Genomic DNA, 25,559 nt, shown 5'->3' with positions numbered 1-25,559 from the left:
TGGTTAAGGGATCTAACATATGAGGATGTTGAAAAATTGTTAGTTAGAATAGCATAAAAAAGTAAAATAAATAACTAGATGAGTATATGTATGTATGTACACACACACACACACACTCACACGCACACACACACACACACACACAAGCACGCACGCACTCACAAACACATTCTTGATCACATTCACTCAATTATAAAGCGCAGTTTAATTACTAACAAAATTCTGTTTTTTTTATAAAATCGTGTCATATTGTTGCCGTTTGTATGAAATCTTAGTTAAAGACTTGGGAAGTTGCGAGTCATTCCCACAACAAGTATCTACGATAACTTATTGGGAAGACTCAGTGTAACTTATATTGTAAACAGATTTCATGAATAAAGATATTATTATTATTATTATAACAATTCCAAATAAAAAACAATGTTTTGAATGGGAAGTTATTGTAAACTATTGTGTTCTGCACCTCTGGATCTGGATCTAGATAAATTTATCTGGAATCCAGATAGCCCAGATAACAATAGATAAAAATCGTATAAAAATTGTATGAAAATTTTGGAATCCCTGTTTCAAACACACAATAGTTTACAATAAGTTCCCATGCAAATCATCGTTTTCTATTTGGAGTTTTCAGCAGGGTTGTCTATAGGTGACGCTTACCATCAGACGAGCTGTGCGTTTGTTTTCCATGACCCAAACCATGCTACGGTTAAAATAATTAAATAAATAGAACACCTTCTTATTGATGGGTCCCCGGTGTATTTATAATTCTGAGGAGTGTCACGAATGCTTTTCGCCGACGTAGGTGTCTTTGCAATTCTAATTGAAGTCACCAGAATCTTATCTCAGATTATTGGGACCACTCGCAAGATTTCGATTTTGCTTTCCTTCATTATTATTTTGTTTAGACTTAAGCTTTGTAATAGAACCACAAAATATAAAGGTATTGTTAAAATGTCCATACCCACAGAAAATTTGTTAATTTCGTTAACAACATTCTTAGCTGTCGACAAATCTTATATTCTAAGGAATAAAAATTAGTAAGTAATTTCTGAAATTCGATTGAATTCTATTTATTGCATAACTATTAACTTACTTTATACATTTAAATAAATGAATATTTCTTCAAAGCTTCTAATCAATTTTTATAGAGAAACTTGCTCCACACGAGCAACCGAGGTCTGCGTTGGGGTTCTGAACTACTCTGAAAGCCGATCGAATCAATTCGGTATGATAATCTATAGTTGATCCTTTTATATACTCTAGCGAGGTCGTATCTACAACCACTTTCACACCGTCCCTTTCAAAGATTCTGAAATTTGAAAAATGTATATGAGATATTTATACTAATAAGCTTAAATGTACGAAACAAAATATTTAATACAATATAATCTCGAAAGAAAGTAATTGTAACAATTATGAAGATTTTTTTTTGTCTTAATTCTACCCAATTATTATGACATATTATTAATATCAATAATCGAAATTATTTTGGGTCGAGAGATTTGTAAAATTTTGTATTTTGTAAAATGTTAGAAAAATATGTTAATATTAATTAATGGCAATTCATCTTTCATATTTTTTTCATGTTGTCAATATCAAGTCAATATTTTTTTAGAATTCGATGGTAAAAATAATAATGAATCAAAAACTTTTTACTGTTGGATACTGTCATGTCATACAATACTTCTCTGAAATGGCTGGACCGATTTTTATGAAATTTTGTGTGCATATCAATGAATTGGTTGTAGTTTTACGTTAACAACAATTAATTTATTAAAGAAGACTATATACAATCATAACTTGTGAAAAGGACAATGCAAATGAATTTGAAGCCTACTTGAATTAAACAAGATTTGATTTTCATATCTCAAGAAAAATAATTCTATTGATAAACAGTCTAATCATTAAAATGTTTAGATAAAAAGTTATTGCAATACTGTGCATACTTATGCATCTCATCATTTGATATTGATAATAAGCATAAAAAAATCATCTTACATAATACCCATACAACTTAATTTAAATGGGCCTTTTAACAGAATCAACAGTTTCTGAGGCTATTGTTTACAAGAAATTAAACGAATGACAACCAGTTTCATCATCACATCACACCAGCCTTTGCAGTCCACTACTGGACATAGGCCTTCACAAGTTCGAGCCAAAAATGGCATGAACTCGTGTTTTGCCCATAGTCACCACGCTGGGAAGGCGGGTTGGTGACTGTAGGGCTGGCTTTGTCGCACCGAAGATGCTGCTGACCATCTTCGGCCTGTGTATTTCAATGCCAGTAGTTGGATGGCTATCCCCCATCGATCAGCTTTTTAAGTTCCAAGGTGGTAGTGTAACTGTGTTATCCCTTAGTCGCCTCTTACAACACCCACGGGAAGACAACCAGTCTGGTGTAGTAGAATGCACTACTGTGTGCTGTGTGCCAAGCTGGCGTTCGCAGGTTTGATTCCTGCTCAGTAGTAGATCGGTGCATATTTGTATTTGTACCAACATTTTTTTTCCAATCTGGGTGTTTGTCCTCGTGGGTCCCACTGCACATCGAAGAACATGTTAAGCTGTCAGTTATGGTTGTTATCATAGACACCTGATAGTGATTATTACTCATAAAAGGCAATATATCTATCTTCCCAGCAGCATGGAGAAAGAAGCATAGATAGAGGAGATGCCTAGCACTAGGATGTTAAAGCTGAATCAATCAATCTAACCAACAAACTCTTTCTTTGGTAACTGAATTAACTTGTTAATACTATAAACACAAATGTTAGTGAAGATACGATAATGGATGGATGGATGACTGTTTATTATTTACTTCATGCGAAAGTATGTGGATCACCTATGATCTAAGAATACCAAAAATTTAAAAAACTACTACTTTCTATGAAAACAGTAAGTACAAAAGAATAACATTGTAGTGGCATAGTAATATGGATGTCACATATTATTCCTTTAAATATTATAAAAATACTATTTTAATTAATACCAGAATCTAAATGGTCTTATATAACTGAATATATGAGAATGAATTGCAAAATGTATTAGTTTTGAATCAAACATTAACAAAAGACAAATATTTAAAAAAATTACAATCAATATCAACTAACTTATCGTCAGCAGCAATTTTATCATCCAAATCGAATTTATATTGAAATCCTGAGCAGCCCCCACTTTCGACACACAGTCTTAAGAATGAATTACTATCACATAACTGTTTTAATTTTTGTACACAACTATCACTTAAAACTATTGCGTCCCTAATTGAAATATTGGCCTTTTGCGTAGATAAATATTTACAGTATTTGTAGCCAGCTCTAATTTTCTGCCACGGTCTTAAAATCATTTTGTCAAATTCTTGTATTTTTTGAAAATTAAAATGGTTTATTTCAACATTAATAAATATTCTAACATAATCTTACAAAATTTGACTTTTCTTTTTTCGCTATACTTTTTTCTTCTAATTAAGGCAAAAGTTTTACACCATTCAGCCACAAAATATAAAGTAAATTAAAGCGGTACTCAAACCATTAAATGCGGTTTTTGAAATAGGTAGGTACATTATAAATGAAAGTTAATTAGAATACTAACGATAAGTTAATATTTCAGATATTGTTGTAGCATCGTTGTAGCCTGTATTTTCGAAACAGAGCCCACTACTCTATTTATAACAAAGAGCAACACGGAGGGGAGTAGCAATGTACAGGCGTTCCCCTCTGTCAAGGTATAAGGCCAAATGGCCATATGCAAACAATAAAACTAGTTGCAGCCGCACTGACCACTAGACTGTTGACTGTTAGTTGCGCGATTGAATCAATGTCCTTCAAAAAATGCCAAATTGTTCTGTTTTTTGCTGCAAAAAAAGATTTGCCACGTCAAATTTACTAAAACATGGCGTTACCTTTCATACGTAAGTATTTTTTAATCACATTATTACTTGTATACTTCTTTTAAACCTTTTTTAAACTTAAAAATTACAAATATTATCGTTCGTGTTGACTCGATTTGTTTACAAACACAGGCCGCTCGCCCGCATACAATATGCGGATCGGTCGAGCGACTGATCGGAGTCTATTTCCGAGAAGTCACAGTCGCCGAGCGATAGTGTTGTTACCGGTTTGTTTGTAGATGGTTATCGATAAAAACGGCAAAGGCAAAAGAGGAGACAGACATTTTTGAGATTTTGATTTATTTAAAATATTATATTGCTAGCTTTTTCTAATAAAAATAGTTATATAATAAAATTGCATTAAATTAAATATAATACACGTATTATGAGTATTAATACATTTTACTAGAATTACTTAATGTGAACTTCCACCATAATGTTTTATATAAAAATTTGGCAGGTTTTCTAAAAATCCCAATTTAAGGGATACATGGAAAAAAATGGTAATAACAGATTAACCTGGACGCCCACAAAAAATAGTGTAATTTGTTCAGATCATATCAATACCACTAACTTTCAAGTGTTGGCGAACAATAGAAGGATTAGTCGAGGGCACCAAACCAACACTAACGCCACACTGTTTTTGTCCCATAAGTTTTTTTTTGTCTCATGTACAAGGTAATTAAGATATGGTTCACCTTAGTCATAGTAGTGAAATGAAGCTTAGATTTATCAACTTTGAAAATTAACAATGTCCATCCTTTCAGAGTCATCAACAAATCATTCAATCTAGCAGATGACAAGCTATCATCTTATGATACCATTAGTGCTACGCTCCCTATTCCCGATTCGTTGACATCACCGTTTACATCATCAACTCCTCAAAATGTATATTTACTTTAAATCGTTTATTGTAGACTGGCATTGTTTGGCACCACAACGTCGCACCAAACGTATTGTGACATAATTATAATAGTTAGACATATGCTGTCGCGACACTTTTTAACCAACTTCCAAAAAGGGAGGAGGTTCTCAATTCGACTGTATTTTTTATGTATGTTACTTCAGAATTTTTGACTGGGTGGACCGATTTTGATGATTTTTAATTTAATAGAAAGCTGATGTTTATCATGTGGTCGCGTTCAAATTTCATCGAGATCTGATAACAACTTTTTGAGTAACCTTTGATAACGCGTATATATTACGTATATTGTATTACTTGTCGATGTAATTGAAGTCAGTTTTTTTTTGCTTTTGCGAGCAATTACAATTATTGTAGATAATGATGTGTTCTACAAAGTCTTACTACATTATATATTTCTATTATCATTCGTTTTTGCAGCGCACACAATGTAGGGAATTTTTTAGGTTATCTTTTTATCCCTTGGGTTACATTATTGGAGTTTTAGTAAGGATACCTAATATTTTTGAAAATATAGTATAACCTATGTCGCTCAAGGATAGTGTAGCTTCTCAATGGTGAAATATTTTTTTTAATCGGTCTAGTAGTTTCGAAGCCTATTCAATGCTAACAAACAAACAATCAAATCTTTACTCTTTATAATCGTTTATTTTACATGAAGATGTTTGATTTGTAGTATATAATAAATTAAGTCTATTTTTATAATAACACCTTACCTTTGTATCACCTTAAAAACCTAATTTCCCTAATCGAGTACTTGAATTTATCGATAACTAGCTGACCCGGCGAACTTCGTATCGCCTAAGAGTGTAACTTTTAAGTATTATCACAAATCTTTTGTATGGGAGTATAGAAAGGTGTTGTTTTTAGACTTTTACAGGAAATTTAAATTTTTTTTCCATCCTCGTACTTCAAGGAATATTTTAAAAAAAGAATTAGCGAAATCGGTCCAACCGTTCTCGAGTTTTGCGCTTAGCAACACATTCAGCGACTCATTTTTATATTATAGAAGATGTATATCGACAGTTGGTACAACCACGGCTGTAAGCAACTTGTCAGTGTAGTTGCGGCGTGTCATTATACTGTAATGACACAGAATGTATCTATGTGTGTGTGAAAAATGTAAGCGTGATTTTAATTTAGTATGTGTGAGTTTCGTAGTGACAGACGATTATTTTTGTGTGGGAATTAGATAAAGTATGCATGTGTGTAATTTCCCCCCGCAAAAAATGACAGACAGTTTTGTATCGGTAGCAGACGCAATGGCTACTCCCCTCCGTGTTGCTCTATGTTTTTTTGTGACGGTGTGCGGGTGCATCATATAAATTTACTCTCATAATTTTTCCCTAAGGCACCAAAAGAAGTATAACTTAAAAAAAAAAAAACAATTTAACTATCAAAAGAATCCAGCAAGCGTAATAAATATTAAAACAAGAAAAGCTTTAAAAATAATTAAAATTGTACAGTAACTGACGTTCTTCTCTTTGTCCAAAATAAAGGAAAAATTTTTCATGTAAAAACCCTAGTGACATATACTTCAAGTTAAAATGAGAAAACCATACAAGCAATAGAAAGAGACAGAAGATTTCAGGGTAAGCTGGCCAGCGGACCGCTGTAGCTGACCATTTATTCCTAGGATTTATTACAATTTTTCTTTTGTTAACATTATTTTTATGAAAAGAAAATTTATGTATTGCTTTTTTGTTTATTGTACTGCTATTTGTTATGATTAAGGCATAAAATTTATAAAATTCAATTTTGGTGTACACAACTACAGATCCTTTTAAATAAATGCGATATCCCTTAATTTTTTTAGATTTTATTTGAATTGTATTAAAATAACAGATAGTATTAGATTTGAAATATTCTGTTGAAAAAAAATTATAAATAAGACCAATTTTTATTTTGCAGTGGGTTACCCTACCACTTTGCGCGGCAGCGGTCAGAAGGCGGAGCTTATCGGCAAACTCGCGTCTAGGCTGGCCTCACTGTCAATTCGAGAGCTGCGAAGAGTACGCTCGCGTCTATTACGTAGTGTTTACAGTGAAGTTTGTGTTGTGAAGCAAAATTTTCGAATGTAGTGAGTGAAAGATAGTGTTGTTTTTTTTTTTAAATCAAAAAGTGGAACTTGTGTTTTCAACATCATGTTGTTAGTGTATCAGAAAGTGAATTAATCAAAATGTGTAGAGCACGGTTGTGTGCAAAATTGATTTTTGCCACGTAGTGACGCGAACGGGTAATGATTCCTAATGTGGAGTTCGAAGCAAGATGGTTAGAGAGACTCGGCATCTGTGGGTTGGAAATTTACCCGATAACATACGTGAAGATCGAATAAGAGAGCACTTTAAACGGTAAGTTTATAGTTGTACATAAGGCAAGTAAAAACTCTTTTTTTGTATTTTTGGTGACGTTGTTTTTATAGACTTCTTTATAAAATATTTATTGCAGAAAAGGTGGTACGCATGTCTTAATGCACTAATTTACTACATTATTAATTAAGATAACGTACTTTTAGTACTTATTATTTTCTAGTAAAACTATTATGACCTTACTAATATGAGCACATTAAAATTTATAGTTTGTTATTCAACTTCACGTTACCTTAGTATCACAAAGTTATATTATTTTAAATATTAATGTTATATTATTATTTACAATAATGGTTATACGCTATGAATTAATTAATTCAAGGACTTATTTTTATTGCCACTCATTTCATTTCACGTCGTCAGTGTACTGCAGTGCGTCAATAACTTCATTTGGGTACGAGTCAACGGACGCCGTTTTTTGTATACAATGAATTTGATAGAATAAGGAATACAAATTAATTTAGCATTGAATTTGGAATATATTTTTAATTAAAATTAGTACATTTTTTAAACAACCGAAAACTCATAACATTTATATACTTTAGTGCCGTATTTATATTTTTTATGAGTGTAAGCCACTTTATTTCTGCCGCCCGATGTACATACCTTTCTAAAATAATAATTTTCCATTTGTAGTAAAGGGGCCTCCTTTACTACAAATGGAAATATGGGCCTCCTTTACTACAATGAATTAGTCATTAAGAAAGAGCGAGACTTTTATCCTCTGAAATCTGCCGCCCCTAGGCCAGGGCCTATACGGCCTATTTATAAATCCAGGACTGATATACTTCCTGCTACAAACACACACACACACACACACACAGACACACACATATATATATGGTAATCTTTATTTAAGACCGAGTTTAACATTTTCAACAATATATCGATATAATGGTAATTTACTAGAGATGCCACGAATATTCGGCAATTATTCGGTATTCGGCTATTCGGCCTCTTTTTTTCGCTATTCGGTATTCGGCCGAATATGGTTAACCATTTGGCCGAATACCGAATAGCGAATAGCAATTTTTTTATTTCCTACTGTTTTTCCGCGACTCTAGAGTATCTGTGTACCAAATTTCATTTAAATCGGTTCAGCAGTTTGGGCGTGAAATCGTGATAAATAGATTTACTTCCTTTTTTTTTTGAGTTTTTTCATAATTTATTACCAAATAAATTATGAAAAAACTCAAAATATTACTCACAAAGATATTTATTTAACCAAAAAAGGACTAACAAATTAATATTTAAAATCTACCAGTGGTAAGAAATAATCACAACAAACAAACTGCCAGTTTATTGTCTTCACTATAAATTTTATAATAGTTCCAAATAGGCGATTTTTTATTAAATTGATTCATTTTGCTTTTCTCGAACAAACGGTGATATTTCTTATGGTAATCAATCACATTAAATGTTATATTTTAGTATACAGTACGTACGTATGCACCAACAATCAATGAAAAATGAAATTATGAAACAAAATATTAGGTACTTCAGCGATGCAAGTTTAAACTCGTACGGTGACGAGTTGTGTCTTGTCGCCCGTGAAAAGTACTAAGTGTGGCCAAATATTCGGCTGCCGAATGTTCGGTGCTTCGGCCAAGAGCCTCGCCGAACATTCGGTATTCGGTATTCGGCCAAATTACTATTCGTGGCATCTCTATAATTTACAATAGAAATATAAATTTGTATGTATAGTAAGTTTTTTGGTGAAGTCGAAGAAACCATCGTTTAAATAGTAGTTCTGTTTTCTTTAATAAATCAAAATCTTGGAAACTTGTGCTTTATCTATAAATATAACCTTATCATGTAAGCTATTATACTGGATTTATGAATGAATTATAATATGAATACACAAAGTTTTGGTAGAAATATGTTATAACACAATTCAAACATGAATAAAATTAGTTAAGCCTGTGCAATATGCTGCTTTTTGAAATTAGCCTTGTTCGTAAATTACTATTAATGTAATGGCGAACTTAATGACTAATTACAAATAATTACTTTTTCATTAGAGTATTCAATATTGATTTTCCTAGATTATTTATTTATTTTTCTTTTTTATTACGGACATTTATTATGAAATTGAATCTTTACACGATGCAAAACAACAACAGCAACTAATTTCAGAATTGAGTTAAATTAAAAAAATTGAAAATAATTAATGGACATTATTTGTGTTCTTAACATTTTCGTTACAAAATTAACTTCACTACACAATAATATTTTATATAGTTTTATTATTGCGTAGTGTAGTTCTCCTGTTGACACGATTTTTTTATTATTCAACAGTCATTCTTTACGAATTTTTGAGACGATGGTGATGAGTATATACTATAACTGATGGTGGTATAATGGTTAACTGAGTTAGGGCACAGCAGGAAATTTCCTGCTCAAAATCTTGAGCAGCCCGACTGGGGAAGTACCTCGGACCTTACAGAGAAGATCACAGCTAAATAATACTGCTTTCAAACAGTGTTGTTTTCCTGTGGTGAGTAAGGTAACCAAATCTCCTGGTGAGGGTAAACAGGGGTAGGATTTGCAACGCGCTTGCAATGCTAGAGTAGTGTTACAGGCGTTTATAGGTTATGGTAATTGCTTACCATCAAGTGGGTGGACTAATGATAAAAGAGACCTCAGGCTAGTTGGACGAGGTATATCAGGGAGAAGAACATCATAGAGGGAAAACTGGAGTTTTGGACAGTTAAAAAATATGTGTTCAAGAGTGCCTTCCTCAAGACCACATTCGCAAAGTGAAGAGTCCTTAACTCTAATTTTGTGAAGAGTCCTTTACTCTAATTTTGTGAAGAAAGACAGGGGTGCAAGAATGACCTAACCTTATGCGGCAGAAAGTTGAGGTTACCCGCCTACTAGCCTTTCTATACTTGAAAAACCATGGTTTGACAAGTATGGATCCCTGTACACTAGCATAGAACTTTCCTTTTGTTAACTTGAGTGAGACCAGAATTCAGATCAATAGGCAACATTCATTTCTTTGCTAATGAAATCAAGTCATGGCTATAAACTGTAGTAGCTAAGGCCACCTGATATTGTCACTTCTTTTGCGAAAAAATCTACTTTCTCATTCCCTATACCACTGTGAGCCGAAATCCAAGCCATCTCGACACGGATGTTTTGTGCCAGACACCTAAGGAGGAGATGTCTAATTTTGAGAATAAAAGGGAACTTAAATTTAGACTTGAATGGATTATATAAAATACTCTGCAAGCAGCATCTGGAGTCCGAGAATTTAACGGAGTTGTTTAATTGGTGTGACTCAATAAACGAAAGAGCTTCCAAGATAGCCACAGCTTCCCCAGTAAAAACTGAGGAGGTAGGAGGTATTTTGCAGTTCAGAACTATATTAACTCTCGGAATCCCTCAAAATGTCAATTTGTTATTATCGGTAGTCCTAAACTTGTGTGTCGAATAGACTGGTCGCTTATATCATCAGTCATTTATAACAACGCCGTTATCACTTACAACAAAGTGAAAAATCTCAGAGTTATCTTTCATAGACATCCTTCTTGGGTACTTCAGCTGAGTGAGATGAGCCGTAAACTATTTGCAGCTATTGGATCACTGTGACAACTGCAATATTTCCTCCCTTTGTCTACCAAAATTACTTTAGCACAGTCACTCCTACCAATTCTTGACTATGCTAATACTTGCTATCTTGATCTTAAAGAGGAGCAATTAAATAAGCTTGAGCCTCTTGACAATCTTTGCATACGGTTCATATTTGGTCTTCTCGAAAATGACCATGTTTCCGAATTTTGCAACTGTCTCAAATGGCTCCCGATTCACTTTCGCAGGGATATTCACATACTTTTTCTTACTATATTGTATAATTTTTCATTCTGGTGTGTGAAACCAGAATGAAAAATTATACAATACCTTAAGGAGCTCTGTACCTTAAGGAGCGTTCCAAGTATCTTTGTAATATGCTCGAATGCACTCTTAGATCCGAGTCTACTTTGATGCTCAAACTCCAGCCAACACTACTTCTTTTTACTTCCAACTCTTTTTCAGCTATTCGACTTTGGAACACTCTACCTCCTCCTATAAAATAGGCCCAATCCCTGTCTTGCTTCAAAAAATACCTCAAGCCGCTCTATTTTTCCCTTAATACATCATAATTGTTTTTAATATCTCTACATAATATCATGTATGAGTATTGCTACACTTGTAATATTATTCACACAAAACCTTGGTAGATTATTCTTTTAATAAGTACAAAACTTTGTGTAATAAACATTGTACAACAAACTCCAATGTCTCTCTGTTGGACATTAACGTACAAACTATGTTATCTAGCATTTATAATTGCTTTCCAGACAATGAAGGGAAAAGGCAATCAAAAAGAATGATACAATATTAGGAAGAATGTAATACAAGCTTAAGAAATATATAACTGATTTTATGTTTGTCTACTATATTGTGTTTAATTATATGCATATGGTGTTTACCTATATGAGTTGTCCACAAAGATAAAGCATAATGTATGTTTCGTTTTGTAATGAATGTTTTAGTGTAATAACTTCTGGTAAACCAATAAATAAATAAATAAATTTGATAACAAATGAAGTCATATGGAACCAAAGCCTGAAAAAGATATGGGTTCTACATGAATGTATATAATTATATTTGTTTTGTGGCCGTAGTACAATTTTATTTTCCAAAAACAATTGATTGATTGATTAGTTTAATGGCTTTCAATTGTGCCAAAGAAGCACGGTTGATTCCGCCAATGTCACGTAGAGTGGAGAACACACGAAGGAGATTAATTGGTCGGTGCAGTAGAGATAACAGTCTCTATTTAATTTTGAAAACAGGCAAAATAGTCAGACTTTTACAACAACAACACAAACATTTAATGTTAAACTAAGACTACAGCTGTTAGTAACTAAACTATTACAAACTAATTACACTAGGACAGACACATGATTTATTTACAACTTAATTTTATTTATTTCAATATATTTACACAAAAATCTACAATAGGGACTAAACACCAACATAACCAACCATTGAACATTTATAGGGCGGGGAATATCACGGGGAAGGATGTCGTATATAGGACGGATGAGTTTGGGACAGGAAAAAAGGATGTGGGAAAAAAACAAATTTTTAGACGTATTTGGATCATGACATTGACAGAATTAAAAAAATTTTAGCGTCAATCTCACGTAAGGGAAGGGGCAGAGCGGTCCAGGCAAGTCTCACTAAATCTCACCTAAGGGGGGGAGGGATCTAAACTAATCGAAAAATAGCTCACGTAATTAATGGATGTCCTCTATGCAGAATCCAGAATTTTCACAAAGGAAAAAGTTGTGCGTATCGTCGAACAGAACACGTTACAACGTTTCAGCTAACGTGTGATATCATACATAAAATCAAAAAATCTCCGGTGTACATGAATCGCAAACTAGTCTTTCCGATTTGCGAAGCGATCCCCACTCTTCCGGCAAACGTTTGAGATTCGTCGCGATACCTATTTTTCGAAACATTGGATTTTTCGGCCAATGGCCGCACTTTTAAAGTGGAAAGTAGAAAATTTGCCTAAAAAATCTTAAGATAATTGACAAGACATAAATTATGCAATAAAATCCGTTACGTAGTTTTAAAGACCTAAGCATACCGGCAGCGGGAAGTAACTTTGTTTTATACTATGTAATGATATAAAAATATCCTATGTACTTCTATACTAAAATAATCTGTAACGCGTTATGCAATTGACCTTCCAGGTTTATCATCTTGTTTTTTATGTCTTTCTGCTTGTTCTTAAATCAATCTTTGTCTTTTTAACCTTTTAGATAGCTATCTCTGCGAACTAAATGGACTGTTTGTCGATCTCCAGGTACTTTTTTATAGATGTTCAGGTCAATCTCCAAGCCATTGCCTTCATTTATGTATAAAATTTAAGTCATTGTAAGGACAAATCCAAGATTTCCGTAGTTTAATACTGCGAGACCGTTTTCCCACTCGAAATTTTATATTTGATCTGGTCCAGTCTTAGAGCCCCGAAATGTGTTAAGGGGGTCGTCAAGTGTAAAGGATTTTTTAATTGTTTTTAGGGATTTTTTTTAACCATTAAAAAAAAAATAATTATCTAAGTATGTTATTTTTATTAACATTTGAATAAACTTTTTGTATTTTTTGAACTTAAACTTTTTTTTAACGCAATCGGAGATACACCGTGCCACAGGAACACATGAAAAAAAAACCGACCAATTGAGAGTCGGACTCGCGCACCGAGGGCTCCGAACAAAAATTATTAAAAATATTTTTATTATATGATGTAACTAAAAATTTATGCTTTTCGCAATTTTTCCTTTATCTGTGCTATAATGCTTGCTTCGTACCAAATTTCATGATTCTGAGTTCACGGGAAGTACACCGTAGGTTTTGATTACCTTGCGAGTGTCGAAAATTTTTAGGTGTGATTTATGAAATAAGAAAAAAATAGATTTTTCAACCTGATAGACGACCCCTTTAATAATTGCATTTCTAACATGCATTTTCCATGCTTACTATCGCGATCCACGTCGTATGATTTTACATGATTTCCTTTCTAATCAGCATATTTTACGATATCTTTTTTGATCCCGATCTCGCATGCCTTATACTACATATTTTGGTTTCACACAATAAACAATTTTTCTAGTTTTTGCCAATTAATCACCCATACAAAAAAGTAACCGCATTTTCGCCTCGTACTAATTAAATATTCGAAACCCAAGTGGTAAAACACTCAAGAATAAAAGTCGATTTTTCGAAAATTTTAGTGGTTTAACCCCTTGATCGACTACTGTATTTTATATCTAAACAAAATAGTAATTACGGCTGTAAAAAACTGTAAAATGCTAGACCCCACCACTGTTTTGCAATGTCCCGCTTCAGAAGTAACATTGGTGCGAAGGCGGTGACCGGTATCGGGTCGACAACCTTCTGAGCAAAAATATATTAGACAGATTTTTTATTTCCGAGTATTTTGTTTGTGAAAATCTGTTTTGTTTTATAATAAATAAGTGCTTAAAAAATAATTTGATGTCATACGTTAGTGTCACACCACTTACTACTTACAAGAAATTGAAATTATCGTTTTTAACTATGACAAAAAAAAAATATGCATGTTTGCCTTTCTATACTATCTACATGAACCAATGAATTTATTTTAACATCCTCGTCTGTTCCTGACATAATAACATGATGACAAACTACTATACACAACACAAACTAACATAAGTATGCAATTTTCTCAGTAGTACTAATTATATTTTTATTGCATTTATTATTTATAAACAAATATCGTATAATATTGTTGTACTCATTGTCGCATAGTTTATACTATGTTTTAAAAGAAAATGATTATATAAATGTAAGGTAATTGAGGGAATTTGAAATATAATAAACATTTAGATTTTCTGAATTAAACACGTTCGAGTCCGGTTCATTCTTATTTAAGTACTACAGTATAGACTAACCGACGATCGACACACCTTACGCCTCTGTTCGCCTTGGATAAATGTAGTGGCGCCCAGCGCGGCGAGAAGAGTGGCAACGTCGCATGTTTTGTACATATCAGGCCAATTCGGAGGTACCTACCAAGATAGTCGTTATTACGCGCTTGTGAATGTGTTCATGTCTACTTATATTGAAAGATAAATAATAAGCTGTGATCAAATATTTTTCTTGTAGCAATACTTTCAAAAATTTTAACAAAACTAGTATTTAGTATTTTAAAACTAGAAAATGATTTGACAATTGAGTTTTTGCTACAGCTTTAGTAGATAAGATTAGATATTTGTTTTAAGATTTTTAACCGACTTCAAAAAAAGGAGGATGTTCTCAATTAGATTGTATTTTTTTATGTTACCTCAGAACTTTTTACTGGATGTACCGGTTTTGATGATTTTTTTTTTATTGAAAGGTGGTGCTTGTCATGTGTTCCTATTTAAATATCGAGATCCGACGAGTACTTTTTGAGTAATTAATATCTAATAATGCGTATTTACTTTACTATTTCTTCGTCCGTCTACGTTGTATTATATATACTTCATAACTTTTTACTGGGTGTACTAATTTTGATAATTCTTTTTTTTTATCGAAAGCTGATGCTTGTGACGTGGCCTAATTTAATTTGATCGGGATCTGATAAGTAATATATATATATATATATATATATAATTAGATATAAGTACTATGAGTAATATTCGATAACGCATATTTAATTAACTATTTCTTCGTCTACTTACGTTGTTTACTTGTCAATGTAATTGGTCGGATTTTTTTTTTATTTTGAACGAAATACAATTGTAATGTTCTCATTTTCACATCAACGTACAAATGTAAATCAAATATTTCTTTCTGTATATTCTGTGTATATTCACTTTACTACCTTATTAAGGCACTCTCATAACTATCGTTGTAACTTAATTTTTAAACAGATAAAAACACAGTTAATTTGTTTTTTTTTTTATACATATTATACTTTGTTTTTTTTTTTTTTTTTTAATTATTTAAACCATAAACTATAAAATAATAAGCTACTACATAAAATTATTTTTCAAACATATTAATTGGGAAATGTCTTATTTTATTAACAATACTAGCTGTGCCCGCGACTTCGTCCGCGTGGAATTTAACAAGAAATTTATTGTTCAGTTCGCAGATTTATAAAATAAATAAATTTCTAAAATAAAAGTGGCCTAAGTTACTCCTTATTACATCAGCTATCTGCCAGTGAAAGTCCCGTCAAAATAGGTCCAGCCGTTTTAGAGATTACCCGGAATGAACAGACAGACAGACAAAAAATATTAAAAAATGTTATTATGGTATATGTACCGTGTGTATATATATATATATATATATATATATATATATATATATATATATATATATATGTGCATTTAGTAGAAAGCGCTTATTTTAATATTACAAACAGACACTCCTATTTTATTTATTTGTATAGATTAGTAGTTTTTGGTATTAACACAAATCAATGGTTAAATATATTATGTAGTATTAAAATTACTGAATTTAAAATGTATGTATAATAGGTATGAAAAATAGAATCACCAGGAATACATTTATTTGATATATGAGCCTGCGATGTTATAACATTATTATGCAACTTTCGCGTGGTGACAGTGGTGAGGGCACCACCCCGTGCAATATGGCTTGGCCCCACCCGCGGCCATGCTCTATCGACCTGCGCGAGCAACCCGGGCCGCCGCAGGCTTGTCGACCGACCCGACCGGATTGAACCCCTATCCCCTCACCCCTGTTGCGCGCTGGCGGCGCTGGCCTGTTTTATAAAATCGACTCTTGGGCGTCGCGTTATTGTACCTTTCTATAATATAAATATACAATATCAGTTGACATACTATTTATTTTAAATTTTGTTTTTGAATGATTATGAAAAGCCAGCCCTGCGGTCATCAACCCGCCTGCCCAGCGTGGTGACTATGGGCAAAACACATGAGTTCACGACATTTTTGGCGTGAACTTGTGGAGGCCTATGTCCAGCAGTGGACTGCGATAGACTGAAGTGATGATTATGAAAATGCAGGACCCATTTAAAATTTTATGTTTATTTTAGGAAAATTATGATTCAGAAATTTTTAATGTCAAGTAATGTCGTTAACTTTACTATTAATTATTTTAAGGAATCTTTGTTCTTTTAACTAATGTTTGTTTTGTAAGATTTATGTATTGTATTATGTATTTAACAATTTATCATAAAATGTTACAGATATGCAAATATCGGCTTCTAAACGTTATTTTAAGTAATCTTATGATGTGATAACACGCTATGGTCTAAGATCCGAACTTAAGTCGATCTTCACCAAGCTGATAATAGAGTGCAACATACTTTGTAATAAATTTAGTATATTAGATAATATATTAAAAATGGGTTGCCTAAAATATCCTGGAAACACTTTTTGTGTCGTTTATTATGGTTATAGTCTAATTCTATCCAACCTAATGTACTTACTATAAATGCGGTTTAAAAATTAATCTTAATACCGAATAAAGTACGAACATACGATATCGAAAAATTTTCGCACCGGCCCCCCGGCCGTTACCGCCGCAACCTTTATTTATTTAACCTATAATGCATTTAAAATGCAGCGACATAAAGTATATTGTTCTATATTAAATGTACAATGTATTTAAGGTACTTAATTGGATAATGATTAATGCTTTATTTCATAAAATCGCTTCGTAACTAATTGTGTTTGCTCGCAAACGAAAAAAAAACCCGACTTCAATTACATCGAAGAGTTATACAACGTAGATCGACGAAAAAATAGTCAGGTAACTACACGTTATCAAAGATTACTCAAAAGGTCACGATAAAATTTATATGTGACCACATGATAAACATCAGCTTTCGATTAAATCAAAAATTATCAAAATCGGTCATCACTTCAGCCTATCGCAGTCCACTGCTGGACATAGGCCTCCCCAAGTTCGCGCCACACATCCCGGTCTTCCGCAATCCTCATCCAGTCTACACCGGCAACCTTACGGAGATCGTCGGTCCATCGGGCCGGTGGACTCCCACACTGCGTTTGCCAAGACGCGGTCTCCACTCTAGGACCCGTCTACTTCAACGGCCATCGGTCCTGCGACACAGATGACCAGCCCACTGCCACTTCAACTTGCTAATTCTGTGGGCTATGTCGGTTACTTTCGTTCTCTCGCGGATAGTCTCATTTCTAATCCTGTCTTTGAGAGAGACCCCAAGCATAGCCAGTTCCATTGCACGTTGAGCGACTTTAAACTTGTGGACCAGTCCCTTCGTCAGCGTCCACGTCTCGGCTCCGTATGTTAACACAGGCAGGACGCATTGCTCGAAAACTTTTGTCTTCAAGCATTGCGGAATCTTCGAAGTGAAGACTCGACGGAGTCTGCCAAACGCCGCCCAGCCCAACCGAATCCTCCTATCGGCCTCCTTCTCGAAGTTGTTGCGGCCTGGTTGGATAGTATGGCCTAGGTAAATATAATCCTGAACAACTTCGAGAAGGGTACCATCGACCGATACCGGTATCGGTATGACTTGGTTGTTAAACATAACTTTCGTCTTATCCAAGTTCATACAGAGACCGACACGTCGGGAGGACTCGTTTAGGCTGGCCAGCATTTGGCCTAACTCATCCAGCGTCTCCGCAAAGATGACAATATCGTCGGCGAAACGAAGGTGAGAGATGAATTCACCGTTGACGTTGATGCCTCGTTCCCCCCAATCCAAGGTCTTAAAAACATCCTCTAGCGCAGTGGTAAACAGTTTCGGTGATATTACATCCCCCTGTCTTACCCCACGCCGGAGGGAAATAGGTCCTGTTCTTTGGTCTTTGACATGAACGGTCATCATCGCCGCGTCGTACATAGATTTTAGTACCTCGATATATCGCCAGTCGATATGACATCTCTGCAGAGAGTCCAGGACAGCCCAGGTCTCGACAGAGTCAAAATCGGTACACCCAGTAAAAAGTTATTGCGGATTTTCGAGAGTTTCCCTCGATTTCTCTGGGATCCCACCATCAGATCCTGGTTTCCTTATCATGGTACCACACTAGGGATATCCCCTTTCCAACAAAAAAAAAAAGAATAATCAAAATCGGTACATCCAGTAGAAAGTTATGCGGTTATGAATACAACATAGGTCGACGAAAAAAGCGTCAAGTAAAAACGCATTATTAGATATAACTCGAAAAGTAGTTGTTAGATCTCAAATAAATTTAAATGGGACCAATTGACACACACCAGCTTTCGATTTAAAAAAAAATTGTCGAAATCGGTCCACACGGGCAAAAGTTCTGATGTAACATACATTAAAAAAAAATACAGTCCAATTGAGAACCTCCTCCTTTTTTGGAAGTCGGTTAAAAATGCACAAGAGCCATGTTGTGACGCAATCCTTACTTTTAAAATTTTAATACATGTATCGTAAAGCCTTGTAACAAATGCATTTAGAGTATGGCTGTATATACTAAAATGTAAAAAAAGTGTGTCTATGTACGCACGTAAGAAGTTATAGTTCAATGGCCAGCTAACTTCACGCTGCTAACTTCTTCTTCGTTGACTAGCTAACTTCAGGGTGTCAGTTATTTTTCGTAACGGTTTGCGCGCGCACCGTAAAAGCTAACTCTTATAATTTTTCCCTAACGCGCCAAAAGAACTATGTATAACTTCAAAAATATTTTATTCCAATGAGTGTTTAAATATGGACTCCAACCGAGCAAAACAAAAATCTGCTTAAAATTCTGGAATCCAATTTTGCATAATTTTCATATTTTGTAAACCAAAGTTATTTTAGGCTTCATTTTAAAGTCAGTGTCAATTCTAAAAAAATTACTTTGTTATAAGGTCCTATTGTTTTGGTGAAAGTTGAAACACTTAAAGATACTCCTGCTTTTGTAAGAGGTCAGTAAACTCTATTTATTATAATAAATGAACAGCGAGATATAACTGTTGGAGTCTTTTAACTTTTATCTTTTAACCTTATTGAAAAAAACTAGATTAATTTTTATTTATTCATATGTTTGTACTAATCCTCTTAACCTTTTTAAATTTATTGTTACATATATCGCTGGCCCCGGGCAATAAAGCGATATACGCCGGTTACACCCTTTTTAATGTTATTTAATTTTTGGCTTCTCTGAGTATAATCTAATAACACAAAAAACCGGTGAACATCTTTACAGTAATTGTTAATGATCTTGCAATTAAAATAGTATCATCTATGAATTGTATTATACATTTTTTTAATTATTTCATTAAAAAATTATACGATTTGTTTTTAAAAAATTATTTTTAAAAGCTTAAATTGGTAAAAAAATAGCTTTCATTTGACATATTGAACGTCTGTTTTGGATCACTGTACACTGCACTATAAACAAATTAGCTTCTTTTATTTCTCCTGTAAAATTTGATTTTTGATATTACCGCTTTATTGCCCAAGGACAGCGATATATAAGAATTTTAATAGTATTAACGTAAAGGGCCTGTTTATTTTTAAAATTAAAATTAAATAAACACTGACCACTAGCTCAGTTATCAAAAAAATTTCTATACTCAAACATCTTATATGGAAGTATGTATTTCTTTCTTTATCATAAAAAAGGGTTTATGTCTAAAGTAAAACTCGATATAGTTGTAGAATATGACTAAAATTTTTTGTTTTAACTCTCACTCTAGGGACTTTAAAAAGTAAACTTAATGTATGTAAAATATTGTTGTATTTTAACTTATTCGTTTGGTTTATTTTTATTTTAGAAGTAGTTTAAAAATAATATGAGGAATGACTTGTAGAAAAAGACACGGATTTTCTTTTTTACCAGATGCTGTAAGACTAACTTTATTATTATCAATAATAATTATTAATGTTACTGTATATTGTAGAAGCAAGTTTTAAAATTGTTAGGACGTAACTTGGCAAAGCTTGCAACCCGGCTTAGGTTACTAGTTTCTTGCAATTTTGTCACAACTGATCAAATAGCCATTCTCTGGCCTTAGCAGTGTCCTCTAGAGCGTGTTAATCTCCAATTACTTCCATTTGCTATAAAGTCGATATTCTATCGAGTGTATATTTATATCATTGAGATAGGGCACAACAGTGTAGGTTTTTCACCCCCCCGGAAAATCTACCTGTAATGTACATCATAGCCAAAAAAACTAGTGTTCTTTAGACAACACGACTGAAGTAAAACTTCTTTAGCAACAGACCTGCATTGTGTCTTAGATATACGAAACGTAACTGGCTATGAGAGGAAGAGAGACAGAAAACGTGTGCTCGTACCTCTCTCTCTCTCTCGCTCCGTTCGCTTCGCTCGACCACACTTTTCGTAACACTCGTCACGCATTCACCAGCTTACTCCCCAAGTCAAGCCTGCATAAAGATGTTTTACTACTATAAATCTTGGACTGAAAATAATTAACAATAACTTCTTCGTAATGACAGTATTAAAAGTAATACGTCCCATAGAAGGTTGTGTATGTCTATAGAGAAGTACAATTTTGTATGCCATATTCGTATATTCACTTGTCGAGATCATTGTAACGGTAACTCGTCCGTTTTACTTTAGCATGCGAATGAACGGTGCACTAATGATTCATTGCAAACTGTTTAAAAAGTGTAAGCGGTACTTATCATTTTTATTAGTTTGTTACATTCACCTTGAATTTGTAATTATAATAGATACATAGATACATAATATTTCTTCGAGATTTTCGTAATAAATATAATACAAGTTTATTTGTCGTAACAGTAAAAATTTTCCACTAAAATATTTCAAATAAGTAACATATTGTGTCTAATAAATAAAGGAAAATATGTATACATACTCAACCAGGTTGTATGTAGTCAGCATAACAAAGTGAAGTAGTTATTCAGAAAGTAGACTGACGTCATCAAGCCGGTATCTGCCTTCCCCCCACCCCCATACCCTTGCATCCTGCTATTCGGTTCGCTTCGTGCTATCATCGTCGCACCACTACCAGTGCCTTTGCCTTTATACACAGACGCAGCAAGTTGGTTTCACACGGAAACGGGCACAGCGGGCGCGGCCATGTTGTAAGAGTAAACTTGGCAACGTCGCACTAGACATCGACCGATTTAATCACTGTGTCGCTGTTAAGTTTCTCGTTATCTATCCGTATAACGTACTATTTCTGTATAATCAATTATGATTGAGTGTGAAGAGTTTATTATTATTATTATGTACTGTTCTTGATAACTTACTGAATAAAGTAACTAAGTTGTAGTTTGTAATTTTTTAATTATAACTTTATAGGATGTATATACGATGTTTTATTATCGATTAACAACATTATAGTGCCTACAATATAACAGTATATAAGCGAAAAGTAATGGAGGTTGGTTCTTATGATTAAACTTTTACGTCTATTATAAACGTTTACACTCCGTGATATATAAGCATAGATATAGATAGATCTAGAGATACATTACTATTTAAAGATTTAGCCAAAATAGTAAAATTAAGTGCGTTTCAGTGATTACTGAATCATGTTTATATATTTAGATTGCGACAAACAGAGATAAAAACTTCGTCCAGAGACAAACGACGAATGACGAGCTATAAAGAAGAAATATAATGAAATATGTAGTAAAGCAAGTCTGACGAAGTGGCAACAGCGCTTGTTGTTCGATACCACGTTCAAAGCGGCAACGGCGCATTTTTTGTAGTTTCGCCGCGTCATGACGACGCGCGCCGTCCGCTGCGGCACGGTGGCGTTGAGCGAGGGCGCCCGGTTAGACATGTTCAAATCAATTATGTTGTCTCTTTTGCTTTATAATTGTATTCATTAATATTGTATTTATATGTATTGTTCAAATTTTGTATGTATTTATTTAAACGAAAATATATGTGTAGAATTCTACTGCGTGGCACCAATTGTTGTATATAATGGCTTCGTTCTTTATAAAATTAAACATATATTTTTATTTTTATACTTATGGTTGAATTATGGGCATATTTATTAATCAAAATATTAATAAGCGTTGTTCGTTAGAAAATTTGATAACGTGTTTGTCAAGTTTATATGTTTGCATACGAAGAAACACGAGTAAGTATGAAAGATGTGTAATCGCTGTATATCGCACTTCGGCCTCATATAAGGTACATTTAGGGGTTTGGATAAGATAATTCGCGATTGTGTTTTTCGTTATTACTACAAATATGTTATAAATATATATTTATCTGATCTTTAACACTTCCTCTTCAAGTAATAGTTTAGCTGAAATAGAAACAGTTCCACAATTTAGTATACGAGTGCCTTGTAATTTTTTTTTCAATTTCGTTATACTAGCTTCTACCCGCTACGTTTTGTGTATTTCATCAGTCGTTAGTAGTCCACCTTCAGGCCTTTTTTTTCACGCTAAAAGATAGCATAATTATGTCCTTTCCAGGTCTACTTTATCATTGCACCAAATTTAATAAAAAAAATCTGTTCGGCTGATTTAGGAGTGGAAGCGGAACATACAGAAAGTTACCTTATTTATTTATTTAAATAATGGTTGCCAGCAGACAATACAATAAAAATATTCAATAAAACATAAATTGTTTCACGAGTAAATGCTGCTCTAATTTTAAGCTACACTGCATCATATAATATACCTATGCTAAGGATAAGATGTTTGCCTCCCTATATAGAAAAAAAAACTCACAATTACACCACATAAATCATATAATATCATTTTATAGATATATGCTTACTCTACCGGCCTCAACAACACCAAAAAAATGTACTATTGCTTTTGTTTTTGTAAATTAAATAATTATTAACATTATATAGTTACTAGCTGACCCCGCAAACATTGTTTTGCTATATATGCTTATAACCCCGTTTATCCCCCCTAATAACTTAGGGGTAAAAAAAATAGATGTTCGATTTTCAGACCTACCCAATATGCGGGTGGATTTTCATTTTATGATTTATTATGACTGTTTTTGGATGATTTTTTTATTTACTTATTAAACTAAAAAATAACAACAAAATAACGATGTTGATCGTAAAACTAAGGCACTTGTATATTTAAACTACGTTTTAAACACAACATTTAAGAGAAAAAACCATAAAATAGAAATACTGTATTGAAGTGAATGATATTGTGTTAGAGATGAATGATATAACCCGTTGAAGTAAATGATAAGCGGTTACAGTTAATGATGTAAATAAAACATTCTTATTACAATCAGCTTTTTATTTAAGAAAAAATATAACAAAATTTCTTGGTTTTGAGAAAATAACATACGAATTGCTAAATTTAAAATATAAATAACAAAAAATTTTGATTTAATCGAACTAAAAACAACTAAACAACACAACAAAATAATCCAAACACAAAATAATCATTCTGATCACAAAATAATCGATCTTATCTAAACTCAGATTACTAATTATAAATCAACAAACAATTTTGATTTCTGTAACAATAAATATCCAGCCTCTACGAAATACTCTTATTACAAAATAATCAGCTTGATCTTATTACTAATTATTGTAAATAAATAAGAATCTTTGATTTGTTTGAACAACCAGTCTCTAAAAAATAAATCAATCACAAAATTAACAAAATAATTAATTTAGGTCATTGTTAAAAGTTATATCTGTTAAGGGGCTACAGTACCTCAGCTCGAATTCAGATTTCATCCGTACTAAATACACATGAGAATTGAAAGCGCATGATTGTTCATCGCGCGAATTATATGTATTTTCTCCCCACAAACATTATCAATAGTTATTTTTTTAAAAACGCAACATATAAAATGTTCTTCATACTTATTTCAATTACCATGCTTAATCTCAAGTCCATAACCTCTATATTTACTGAGATATTAAGGTTTTAATACAAAAATAGAGGTAAATTTGCGATTTTTTGTATCGAGAAAATTTTATGGAATCGTGTTTTCGAAACATGAAAGATAGTTTATGTCCTGAACTTTACTATACATAAATTTCAAACTTAAAAATTCTGTAATTTGAGGTAGCATACACTCTTAATACGTTAACAAGTCGGTTTTCGTTCACGCTTCTACGCGCAGTTGCGGCTAACATTGTTACGTTTTCAGAATCATTATAATTATGATTAATATTACTACCACCTATAATTTCATAAAACCCAAGGTGTTTGCCGTGAACGCAATGCTCATCAATATCACATAAGAAACAACTTTGTTTCCTTAAAGTAAGTTTAGCAGAACACGCATTCCAAAGAACCTGGTGGACGGAAAGTGTGCCTCTAACGCCGAGTTGCACGAAAAGAAATTAAAATTTAAGTAGTGATTAAACTAATTTAATCGCAAGAATCGTATGAAATTCTTGTGATTAAATTAGTTTAATCTCTACTTAAATTTTAATTTTATTTCGTGCAACTCGGCATTAAAGGCTTAAGATTTTTTGGAAGTAGGGTTTCTTTTTTCTTTATAGAATCTTCCTTTACTATTTTGATAATGATATTTTCCACGTTTTCTTTCAATACTTCACAAAATGAATCAAAATCGCCAATATCTCTTTCGTAACTAACCATTCTATCAGCAGTTCTCTTCAGGACGGCTCTCACCCCATCAGGGGCACCCTCCATGTCCCGCCTCTGTGTAATTTCACGAAATTCTGGAAATGCAATTAAATAATTAATTAATCTGTGATATTATATAAAACATGAATTTGTTTCGGTACTGTGATATTGGTGAGTCTGACAAGAAGTGTAACATACATCAGTGGGATTAAATGAGCCCAAATAGTTGCCGCATCGTGACGAACACAACTACTAATGGTACACACCGATATTGGTCGAATAGCTCCTATAGAAAAATCATGACTATAAATAACTGAGGTATGC

At 33.2% G+C, this 25,559-nt stretch overlaps 2 protein-coding genes across 2 annotated transcripts in view; one reads left to right on the top strand and one right to left on the bottom strand.

Annotated features, from left to right (window-relative positions):
- Nucleotides 1–1,054: 1,054 nt before the first annotated feature.
- On the bottom strand, nucleotides 1,055–3,466 carry LOC123660318 (iron-sulfur cluster assembly 2 homolog, mitochondrial). Its single transcript, XM_045595422.1, has 2 exons — nucleotides 3,111–3,466; nucleotides 1,055–1,309 (listed from the first exon to the last, which is right to left on the bottom strand). The coding sequence occupies exons 1-2, from the start codon at nucleotides 3,344–3,346 to the stop codon at nucleotides 1,132–1,134; spliced, it is 414 nt and encodes a 137-aa protein (XP_045451378.1). The 5' UTR covers nucleotides 3,347–3,466; the 3' UTR covers nucleotides 1,055–1,131.
- A 3,310-nt stretch (nucleotides 3,467–6,776) lies between these two features.
- Nucleotides 6,777–25,559, top strand: part of LOC123660469 (msx2-interacting protein-like) — a 28,468-nt gene continuing 9,685 nt past the window's right edge. Inside the window, exon 1 of the mRNA XM_045595542.1 lies at nucleotides 6,777–7,162. Within this exon, the coding sequence (XP_045451498.1) occupies nucleotides 7,080–7,162 (83 nt within the window). The 5' untranslated portion in view covers nucleotides 6,777–7,079. The remainder of the gene's footprint in view (nucleotides 7,163–25,559) is intronic.

This window comes from Melitaea cinxia, chromosome 15 (genome assembly GCF_905220565.1).
Source record: "Melitaea cinxia chromosome 15, ilMelCinx1.1, whole genome shotgun sequence".
Taxonomy (NCBI): domain Eukaryota; kingdom Metazoa; phylum Arthropoda; class Insecta; order Lepidoptera; family Nymphalidae; genus Melitaea; species Melitaea cinxia.
This window is presented reverse-complemented; position numbering and strand designations above follow the sequence as displayed.

Bases quoted from the DNA above. Each gene is read 5' to 3' on its own strand.
- LOC123660318 (XM_045595422.1), bottom strand. From the start codon at position 3,346: ATGATTTTAAGACCGTGGCAGAAAATTAGAGCTGGCTACAAATACTGT. The intron at 1,310-3,110 runs GTTAGTTGATAT...TTCAAATTTCAG, and splicing joins AAAATTGCTGCTGACGATAA to AATCTTTGAAAGGGACGGTG.